Raw genomic sequence first — 11,827 nt, forward strand, 5'->3', positions numbered from 1 at the left:
TCTTCCCTATAACTGGAAGGTTCTTCCCCAACGCTTCTCGAAGTCAATTCCTCCTTTTCAGTTTGAGCATAAATGTCACTTCCTCTAGCTTTCCTTGACCAATGTGTCAACTACCACCACCTCACTAACAAATTTCCTGTTTCCCTTAACGGCATTTTCACAACCTACTACCAGCCCCGAGCAAGAGGTTCCTGGTAGTCAGGAGTGACAGCCGCTGTTGCCTGCACTACTACTTACTTGTGTGCTTCCTGCCACAGCTCCCTGCCTTTGTACCTCCTTTCCCACAGGGCCAAGACAGGGGCAGTGCTACCTGGATGGCCTCCAAATTCAAGCTCTACAGCTGCTCATGCCCCTGGTGGCAGGAGGTATCATCTTGGTAGTTACCAAACTCCTGCTCTAAGAGGCTCTTCATACCTGCCCAAGGCACAGGGACATTGGCAGGCACTTGACATATGCTCCACATGAGTGGGTTCTCTGGGTGACTGCAAACCAAGCTAACTTACCATTTCACTTTATTGCAGCAATGTAAATACAGGAGAGTTAAGATTTGCTTTGTATATTCCAACATCTACCAAAGTGTAGAATTTGAAAGAACATAGCTTTGAAGTCCTGATAGTTTTAGTATTTTCTCATCATAGGCTTTAGTGGAAAAAGAAAATCTATGTATCTATACATATTAATATGTAGACATAGGCCTTTCCATCTATTATGTATGGAAGGTAGACCATGTTCTAAACATCCCATTTGCTTCCCCCACTAATTGGCAACTTGTGTGACATGAGGCTTAATCCACTTCCCAAGATACTAAGACTAAAATGAGATCAGATTCCATTCAAGACTCAGGGCTCCTTGCAGAGTTGGCCTATTCCTTGTGTGGGGGAAGATATAAGATAAACCTGGAATGCATATTGTGCCAGAAAGCAAGGAAGCAAGATTAAATCTGAACATTTATGAAAGATTAGTTTAATAAATCTTTCTCTTAAGCATTATTTTTCAGTCATTTTGGTGTTGACTTGTTGTATCAAGTAATATGCAATTAATAAATGTAAATACATTTTGTAAAAAAGGCTGAAGGTGCCTCAACTTACAAAAGACTAAGTACACATTTCTTTATTGGGTGACTTAAAAGTCCTTAGATAGTGGTGATAGTGCACAACTATGTGAATCCACAGGATTGAACACTTTAATAAGAATCAATTTTATGGTATGTAAATTGTATCTTAAGGCTGTTTTTTTTTTTTTTTAAGCCTATAGGGAAGCAAATCTTTTATCTGTCAAGACTATGTAGGTCAGTCTTGTCCTTTTACATTTGAGACACACTAAAAAAAAAAAAATTATGACAACAGAGTTGTTCTATAGTTAACCTCAAGAAGTACGGTTTTTAGGCCAGGATAAGGATCATAGTTATAGAAATATGCAGAAAATTTTTGAGTAGACAGACACTAGGACTATTTCGTTTAAATTTATTAAGTATAGCAGCTCCCCTTATCCAGTTTCACTTTCCACGGTTTCAGTTACCCTGCAGTCTGAAAATATTAAATGGAAAATTCCAGGAATAAATGATTCACAACTTTTAAATTGAACACTATTGAATAAGATGAAATCTTGCGCCATCCTGCTCCATCCTACCTGGGCCATGAATCATTCCTTTGTCCAGCTTATGCACGTGGTAGTATATACTACCTGCACGTCACTTAGTAGCCATCTGTTATCAGATCAACGGCTACAATATCGCAGTGTTTGTGTTCAAGTAACCCTTAGTTTACTTACTAATGCCACATTCACATAACTTGTATTAGGGTTATAATTGTTCTATTATTAATCTCTTCCTGTACCTAACTTATAAACTTTATCTTAGGTATGCATGTATGGGAAAAAACAGCACATATAGGGTTTGGTACTATCTGATGTTACAGGCATCCACTGGGGGAACTTGGAACATTTCCCTCAAAGATAAGGGGGGGACTACTATACCAGTGTTAGTGGCCTCCGGAGAGTAGAAGTTCTTAAAAATCTGTGTCCCTTATAGCGGTCAAGTACCACTACTTATGTTAGGTTGGCAAATATTTTTTATATTTGTGTATAGAATGTTACATACACGAATTGTAGGGTACCAATTATGATTAGCACTACTATAAAGTTATCTCATAAAATACCTGGGGGCTTAGTGTATTAAAACAATTATAAAGGAAATGGTACCAAAACAACCTAGCCAGTCTAGTCATACCCTTAATATATTAACTCATGTTAAACCAAAGTCTAATCATAAGTAAACAGTACCCCTTAAAAAAATCATTGCTAGTTTGTCCAAGAATAACCTAAAGGTTCCCATTAATGAATAAATGACTTTATATCTTAAAAGAATAAAATAACAGAGTAGTCACTGTTCAAGGTTTATTTGGTGTTTTTGTTGGTATGACACTTGGATACTTGGCTGCATTATTAATATGTAGACTTTGCATTTTACATTAGTCTCCAGTATATGCTGACACATATAGTACATAAAATAAGATCCTTTAGAACATGCAATTTTGGATTTATACATTGGATCTCCAGCTGTGGGACTGGAGGAAAAAAAGTTGGATTAGGCACACAGGGTAAAGGAACCCGAGTTATACAACACACAGTAAACACACATCTAGTTTGAAGGGCAACTGTAGCATTGTGTGCAACACTGGCAGTGGTGGTGCCTCTGAGGGGGTGGAACTATTCCACACTAACCAGTTTAGGACAAGATACATACCATCCAGCATCAGGACATAGCCACACGGTTTTATGAACCATTCCTATTGCTAACTTTAGGAAATTGATGTTTTTCCTAGGCTGTCTTAACAATATTACTGCTTTAGTACAAATCATGTTAAAAGGACAATATGCGCAACCTCCAACTAAAATCCTGTTGTACCCTAGACAGTGAAGTGGCACGACATTAGAAGACTTTAAAACTGCAGCTCTTTTTGGATCCCCCAAAGTGTATCTGCACTCTTCTTCAAACGGCCCTCTTCCTCAGGTGTCAGAGTCACCTTCACAACATCTGAGATTCCATTCTGTCCCAAGATGCAAGGAACACTAAGGAAGACGTCATCTTTTATTCCATAGAGACCCTGAAGATGAAAAGAAAAATATTTTGTTTTGTCTATGCGTTCTGGGGTCTTCCAAAACTTTCATTCTATACCATTATGAAGCTTTTTTAATACAGCTGGATAAGTAGGAATTCTTTTCAAGATTTTCAGTTAAGATATAATGAACATCATAAATAAAATCATTCAAATAGCAGCCAAGATTTCCAACCAAACTATTGCCATTATCCACAGTATTTTCCAATTTTTATTGTATAACACTTCGGTAACTCTAATTTGAATGTGATTTCCATTTTTCTCAAAGCAACAAAATCTGTTTCTTTTCTAGTCTTCCACCCATCTCAATATACTTGGATAGTTTTTTTTTTTAGTCAATAAACTATCAAATATCTGTGTGCTGAACATAGTGCTAATGGACATAAATCCTAAAACTCAACCATGTCTTTTCATAAAAGAAAGCTGCAGGTATATTAAGTTATTTCTTAAATCAACGATTGAGGATTTACATTCTCTAATTGCTTTCTCTGAAAAAATTCTTTTTTGAAAAACAGGAAACAGTACTCTGGTTTCTCTCCAGATCGTGTAAATCTTTCACCTTTAAAAAAACAGGAATAACGGCATTCAAGTACAACATATCACTACATAGACCTACCTTAATCATGGTGGAAATTGGATGCACTCGCCTAAGATTCTTCATCATACTTTCTGCCAAATCTGCCACGGATAGTCCAATGGCCCAGGACGTGTAGCCTTTCAGTTTGATCACCTCATAAGCACTACAGGGAAAGGAAGGACAGGGAAGGGCAGGAAAAAGTAGGATGAGAGAAACAAAGAAAAACAAAGCCTTCACTAAACATAAGCTATATAGTAAACAATGCCACAAAGTTGCATTATACACATTAAGCATAGTCCTTGCCACGTATACCACGACGTGATGTATAGGAATGTTCACAACAATATTATCAGTCATAGCAAAAATCTGGCAACAAGCCCAGTGCTCTCCAACAGAAGAAAGAATAAACTACAGTATACTCATACAGTGGAATACTACATTAGCTATCAAAACAACTACAGTGACATGCAACAAGACATGATTCTTCAAAATGTAATATTGAACTTAAAAAGTAAAGGTTACACATAGCATGCCTGACGCAGGATTATCTCAAGTGTGTGTGTTGGGGGGTGGAGGAGTATGTGGGAGGGACACAGAATTCACTCATTTTCAAGCACCAACAAACTAGTAATTTTGACCCAACAAACAATACAGGTAGTTAACAACTACTGTCAGTGTTTCTTGGGTTGGGTGTTGAGTTCACACATTTTATTTAATTAAACAAATACAAGTAAAAGGGCCTTGCCTAGACCCTAGATTCATTATTCAACGCTTTGGACCGGAGGTCCACACATGACTACATGATTTATTATAAGTAAATAATGCCACCAAAAGTTGAAAGCTTCTTTATTTCAACAATTTCTAGCAGTTAACAAGTATTTACATTTTTAGTACCATTATGAATCTAGACATTGCCTAAAACTTTATAATCACTGGAATAAACAAGAAGCTAGCTGTGTTTCTATTCATAAAGACTAGGAACTCGAATTTAAATTTTATTTTTCCTAAATGAATCAATCATATATGCTGTTGAAGCAAAGACTGAATCTCAAATAGGGTAGACTTATTCTAATCTAACTTGTTTTATCTTACAGTTTACCATACAAGCTCTAAACTGAGGATTATGGCAAAAGATAGACGACAGCATTAAAAAAGGTCTGTACTTTTTAATATCTACCACTGTTTCTAGTATGATCTTTCACAAAGCTTTAGAAAATAAGGTTTCTCTCTAAAGAAGTACTCAAATGCAGATGCTATTATACTTTTAAACTTTTAAACGAAAGCAATAAATTTTAACCTTCCATGTTGTCAAATTATGAGACATTACCTGTCAACCACCTGTTTGTGAACTTCTTTCCACTGTTCCTTATCTGCATCAGTGCCTAAATTAGGGTGCAGAGACTTCAGGGAGACACCAGCAACATTCACTCCACTCCATACAGGCACTAAAAGAAATAGTACAGAATACATTTATTTCCACACACCAGCCAACACACTAGTAATTCTTACCCATTTTTCTAACTCTCTTATCTGGGGAGGATTGCCCACTTTTGGTAGATGCTCTAGACGACCAATGCCCGTACTTTTATATTTTCATTTGTTTCGATTATCTAAAGCATTTTCGCTATATTCCAAAATGTTTTTCTAACCTATTGGGATGCTTAATCCGTATATATTTGAAATAAAAAGATAGTATGAGATCATAAGGGAAATTTTCTTGGGATACAGAACTGAGAACTCTGCACAAATTATAACACCTTTCAACTGTGATGATGATAGAATGTTTTCATAAACTCCATTTGACTTGGCTGAACTTTTCAGGGCCAAACATTGCAAGTCAAATTTAAACAGCTATGATATTAAATGACTGAGGTCACCCTAAGAACTATTATCTTATTTAATATGTCCATGATAAGAAGTAAAACAAAAATTCATTCCTTATCCGGTATGCCATATAAATATCATACAAGATGGCGAAAACCTTAACAATTCTTATCATATAACTATACCAAAAATAAGATTTCTGGAAACCATTGAATCCTGATGAATAGATATCTACCTGACTTAGGCTCTGATTTAATAAAACTCCTGTCAATTTTTTACACAATCTTTTTGAAAACAAAAAGAGAAAATGAGCTCTGCTTACCACTCGAGTCTCCATGCTCCCCAAGGACCCACCCATGACAGCTTGATGGGTGAACTCCCAGCCTTTCCCCCATGAGATAACGGAACCGGGCTGAATCCAGATTGCAACCACTTCCAATAACACGGTTTTTGGGAAAGCCGCTAATCTTCCAAGCCACATAGGTCAAGATATCCACTATGAAGAAAACATTCAAGCAAAGATACTAGGTGAATCGTTAGGTAATGATCAGCTACTCCAGATATATCCCTCTATACGGATCTTAATAATGATCATGACCAATGTTTTCGTTAATAATTTTAAACCTCTATACTACGTATAATATAGCAAAACATTAAGTATTCAAGAAGTGTAGTTTAATGAAAAGAAACTGTACATCAATTAAGAGAATAACACATTATCCATACACTTTTCCCTTATCCGAGATCTTCTCGCACAAATAGCTAATTTTAAAGTTCCAACTACATTCAGAGGCACTGTATCTCCTTTAATGTTTTAAACTTAAGTATTACGAAAACACAAATCCACTCTCAGGAGGAAAATGAAAAATGAGAAATATGTGAATATGGAATATAATATATACTATTAGTTTTCCTCGAGCTCATCTATTTTTATGCAAGGAAAAATCTTACCTGGATTGGAAACAATAAGCAATTTGCAGTTGGGGCTGTATTTGACAACATTAGGAATGATGAATTTAAAGATGTTCACATTACGCTGGACCAAATTAAGACGGCTTTCTCCCTCTTGTTGACGTGCCCCAGCTGTGATAATCACCAGCTTGGAGTTTGCAGTCACATTGTAATCTAGACAAAGGGAAACAATAATCAGGTTAAGGCCTTTAAGAGAGCTCCACTACCTAGCCAGCAAAAATTTGTTCATGGACAAAATAGACATCCATTTAAAACCATTTACCAGAAATGGAAACTTTGATATCAATAGGTACCAATACAAAACTGTTCAAAGGCACTCTTATCCTGTATATATAAAAAAGAATCTTTGGGATCAAATATATGGTGATGGAAGGAGAACTGACTCTGGGTGGTGAACACACAATGGGATTTATAGACGATGTAATACAGAATTGTACACCTGAAATCTATGTAAATTTACTAACAATTGTCACCCCAATAAAATTAATTAAAAAAAAAAAAAAACTGGAAAAAAAAAAAAAAAAAAAAAGAATCTTTGAAGGGCTAGGATTTTGAACCCGATAAAGAATTAAGTCTAGCATGGGCAAAATATAAACTTGCTGAAATCAACCTTTGCCAGAGACAATCTTTGGTGTTCTAAGGAAAAGGCTGCCATGTTGGAGATCCATCATCTCTCCCTTCAATTTGTCTTCCATGACATCAACAAGAGCAAGCTCATCTGCCAAGTCCTAAAAGACATAAAATTTTCAGATAAATCAAAACTGCTTCTTCCAAATTTTTAGCAGGGCACGCAAAACTTCCATATTTCTGGCACAGGAGCAAGACCCCATTTAAAAGCTGCCTCATAGATGACCCTACATAGGAAGAAACACTGACCCTCTCTCCTCACTGAAGCAACCTCTGCAAGAGCCCCACCTCCATTATGTGGAAACAGAACAAAGGATTGGCAATGGTTAGAATAATGTCCCATTACGTAAAATATATTGAGTTACTTTTTCAAATGTAGTTTTACATATTGATTTTAGATTATTATTCATTAAGTAGGGATATTCACCAGCGTTAAAACTTGGAATTAAAAAGTGATCTTCTGGATCATTTCCTAGTTTTCCATAGATTAACCAACTCTAACCATTTTACATAAAGATTTGTGCACTTTAAAATACTGGTAAAAAAATATATATATCCCTTCAGTTGAACCTATAAAAGTTCCTAAATGTATCTCACCTCAGGAGCACCAGTAACAGTTTTAATACAAATGGAACGTGGGCTGTCATAACCAAAGAGGTTATACTAGCTGACGTGCAGATCTACTCCCAAATTATCTACAGCATGAGTGGTCTGGCAGTTACTCTTACCGATACCTCAATTAGAGGGCATCACAGAAGACCACAGGTGGTATGGGAAAAACACATGGCATCAATTTCTGATTCAGTGGGGGAAGGAATAAGAGTTGTTATACTTTGTGGCCTCTCCTAAGAGAACATATACAGCAACCTGTGTTTTTCTGCAACTTCTGCATAGCTCATTTCTGCTTCCAGTCTTCTCACTTTAATTTTTTTCTGTTCATAACCCAGAATTCATTATTTCACTCTTTTATTAGGAACTCAAAATCAAAACTTAAAATATTTTAATATTGTAAGCTGCCTCAATTTCTTTTTTATATAAACCAGGCTTAACTACTGTAAAAGCGTTCTTTGTTCATTCACAAGTCCTCTTTTTCTAATTGAACTTTAGCTCCATTATTACTGTACTACCCCAAATATAAGACCTAGCTGGACAATCAGCTCTAATGTGTCTTTTGGAGCAAAAATTAATATAAGAACCGGTCTTATACTACATAAGTGGAAGTATAGTGGAATAAGACCGGGTATTATACTATATTATATTATAGTATAGTATATCATATTATACCAGATCTTATATTATAGTAAAATAAGACTGGGTCTCATTAATTTTTGCTCCAAAAGATGCATTGTCCGGTTAGGTCTTATTTTCGGGGAAACACAGTAGTACCAAAATTGCTATCCAAGGAGGGAGGGAGGCAACAGAATTTACATGGGAGGAAGACTTTAGATTTCCCACATTCAGTATGATTTTCAGTTTATCATAACAATTGTATCAGGAGTATTTCAATTCAAAAATCACTTAAAATAATGTTAGCTTGTTTTAAGGCATGGACTCTCATTTGTAGGCAACTCATGCATGTTAATACAGCACAGTGAATTTAAGGAACTGGGTTGCCAGCCTAATAACCTTTGGGATTTTTTTTTAGTTCTGATTCCATTTTGATATAGCATATTTCAAACATCTGCTTCACATAAAGTTCTTTAAATGAGTACATGAACCTCAATATTTGTATACACAATGTGATAATGCAAGTACTGGGGAGGGAGAGGAAGGATGGGTGGGATCAAGTTATCCTTGGCTTCCAGAGTGATGATGGGCTCCAACTTACCTTCATTAAGATACTGATGGCACAGGCCATGCCAACAGCACCAACCCCAACGACTGTAATCTTATTCTGGGGGCTTTGTTCTTCCTTAAGAAGATTCACAATCAGCTGATCCTTGAGAGTTGCCATATTGAATTTAGAACCAAAAGGAATCTATATGAGGAAAAACATGTAGTCATTGCATCTTCTTTAAATCAACACTTATTAACCAAAAGCTGTTCTTCAAAAGCTTATTTCACTTCCTTTTGGGGTACCTGCCATTAAAAATCAGAAGGGATGACTAACGGGGAGGGATAAAAACCTAAAGATAGCCAAAGGAGAGTTGAAAAGTCTAATGACAGGGTCTGGTCTAGCTAGGATATTGGTGTGATGGACCTCACCTTGGCATGGAAAAATAATACTGACGTTTGGGTGTAAGTATAGCCTCCTGAGGGCTCACTCATCTTGCTTTATTAATCCAAAGCAGGGCCAGCCTTTTCTCAAACAAGATCACTGTGAGCCGTCTACTCCAGTCATCCGGCTCCTGCCAAGTGCCTCAAGTAAGGACGCGAGTTACGTGCAGAAAGTGCAATTAACCGCCTCCCCGCCAAACCCAGCCGCAGTGGGGCAGGCGGTGAGCTCTGCTCATGCGCGCTCACTCATTTCCCCCAACCCCCGAAGGGGCGGAGATCAGACCAACTGCTCAGTCCCCAGGAAGCCTCGGGTTGTACACCCCGCCCAGACCCGGAAGATTAGCAGCTGCCCCCTCCCCATCCAGTGAAAGTTGCGCGCATGCGCATTTCAGATCCCCGAGAGAGACCAGGAGTGGTCTAGAGACCTTAGGCTTCCGCGAGATGGGCACTGGTCCCTCCCAGGAGCGGAAATGATCAGGAACTATCCGGCCTGAGGGTCAGAGGGAGCCAACTCGAGTCAGACTTTAGACCTAACGTGCTTGTGCTCCGAGGCAGATGTGAACCACGTGAAGCCCGGCTGGCAGCCTCTGGCCTGGCGCGCGGCCAGAGCCAGACTTTAATTTGCAATACCAGACTGTTAACCAACCGAGAGGGAGGAGCCTGATGACTTCTGCTGTGATCCTTGTTTCAAAGGCATGAGGCCCGGTATGAGGAAATTTTGTCAGTACAGGAAGTGCAGAAATTGCTGCGGAGGCCCGAGGCCTGGAACGCTACCGTTAATAGATACTTGGTGGAACCCTCGATTTCCAGAGCCAGGAAAGAGGCCTCAGGCAACCCTGCACTGCATTCACTGGATCTAGTCTTGACATCGTCCCAAAGGGCAAAAATATCCGACAGGACTTCCAGGCAGGCAGCCCAGAGGCACCAAGCTGGACTCAGGTCTCTCCTTACAAATCACTGCTATTTCTAGACAGCCTTGTAAGGTTTTGGAAGCCTCGCCGAGGGAAGGGAGTTCTTCCTGCAGAGACCTCGTGGCTTCAGCAACACCTAAGCCCTGCGTCCCAGCGCTCCCTCCAATGTGGAGACACGGGTAGGGCAGGAGCCCTGCAGAAAGAGGGCCTCCTCCCCAACTCTGCCACCCACTCGCTGTGACCTTAGAAGTGCCCTAACCCTCTCCCAGCTTTAGGTTCCCCCATTTATCAAAAGGAGGAGACTGTACCGGATGATCCTACTCTCATCAGACCGTCTGAGATACGAGAGGGCTTCATTTTTGCATGCATCTTAGCATAGCGCCCGGTAGATACACCAGGAGCTGCTTAATAAAAGTAATTAGCGCAAAGAGCACCCTGTAATCTGCCGGCAGCGGCCTCTCCTATGGAGCCCGCCTCTCGAAAAACCCAAGGTTAAAATGCGCCCCGGGAGGGCGGTGCTCAGCGGCTTTCCGGCTTCCAGGAACCTGCCCAGGCTGCCGAGGCTTTTTCGGTTCTATGGGTTCGGGGAACCGGATGTCGAGTTCTGCACCTCAGGCCGAGTTCCAGCCCACAGGTGTGTCCCAGCCTTCACACCCGTCATCTCCTTGTCCTCTGCATCCACTCAGGATTTCGACCCCAGGTTAGGTGCGGCCCCCTCCTCGGTTCCCCAGCCTGGCCAGAGGCCACGGTGACCACTTAGAGCCGAAGCAGAGCGCGGCACGCTCCGCGCCCACGGTTGGCGTGGGCCACCGCCCGGGTCTCCCGACTATGCCTCCGGAAGCAGCGCCGACACCCCAGGGAGCAGGGACCCCTCGGCGGGCAGCGCCGGGCCAGCACAGGCCCGGGACAGCCCGCCCGCCTGGCGGCGCACGCCGAGAGCGCGCCGAGCCCTACCTAGTCCGGGGAGCGCACGGCGGGTGAGCGGCTGGCGCGCGGCGTCGGATCCGGACTTGGCGGCGGCAGCTCCGGTACTCGGAGCCCCGCGCGGGAGGGGCCTTAAATGGAACCGTGAGGCTGACGTCAGGGGGGAGCTGGGCGGACGTGCGGGATCCCACGTGTGGGTCGGGCTGGGGGCGGGATCCGTGGGCAGGGCCGTGGAGAGGCCCAGGCGGCGCGCGCAGCCAGAAGACCCACAAGCGGACCTACCCCCGAGCTCCAGGACACCCGAGGGGCAGCCCAGAGCCCGCTGCCCTCAGAGCTTAAAAGCCCGGGCGAGAGCCACCAGCGCTATTCAGGCCGACCATCAGTTTCCTCTTGCGTAAAATGTGCAGGTTACCCGCAGGGAAGCCTTGCTCTGATTCTTCACCTCTATTTCCCAGTGCCCAGAACAGCTGGCACATAATAGTCATTCGACAGCCATTTGTTGAAAGAAAGAAAATGGCCAGCACAGAGCCTGTCTGTCCTTCTTACTCAAGTCGAGTGACGTCCAACCCTTGACGCTGCTTTTCCCTGCTGCTAAACCTGCCGAGCCCACAACTCCTACTGAGGCCTCGGCCTGTCTGCGCGGCCCTCCTCACCGCCCC

General features: G+C 41.3%; 1 protein-coding gene across 3 annotated transcripts; it reads right to left on the minus strand.

Moving 5' to 3' along the window:
- Nucleotides 1-2,380: 2,380 nt before the first annotated feature.
- LOC308503115 (L-lactate dehydrogenase A chain) lies at nucleotides 2,381-11,827 on the minus strand (the record flags this gene model as incomplete). Of its 3 annotated transcripts, none has more annotated exons than XM_081062072.1 (8): nucleotides 2,381-3,104; nucleotides 3,733-3,856; nucleotides 5,021-5,138; nucleotides 5,840-6,013; nucleotides 6,469-6,642; nucleotides 7,100-7,217; nucleotides 8,945-9,094; nucleotides 11,199-11,827. In XM_081062072.1, the coding sequence occupies 7 exons, from the start codon at nucleotides 9,068-9,070 to the stop codon at nucleotides 2,940-2,942; spliced, it is 999 nt and encodes a 332-aa protein (XP_080918198.1). In that variant the 3' UTR covers nucleotides 2,381-2,939. The 3 variants fall into 3 exon arrangements, with proteins under 3 accessions (XP_080918198.1, XP_080918199.1, XP_080918200.1); XM_081062073.1 differs by having other exon boundaries at nucleotides 11,451-11,822; XM_081062074.1 differs by lacking the exon at nucleotides 11,199-11,827 and adding an exon at nucleotides 9,322-9,384.

The sequence above is a fragment of the Rhinolophus hipposideros genome (genome assembly GCF_964194185.1).
Source record: "Rhinolophus hipposideros genome assembly, chromosome: 10".
In the NCBI taxonomy this organism is placed as follows: Eukaryota; Metazoa; Chordata; class Mammalia; order Chiroptera; family Rhinolophidae; genus Rhinolophus; species Rhinolophus hipposideros.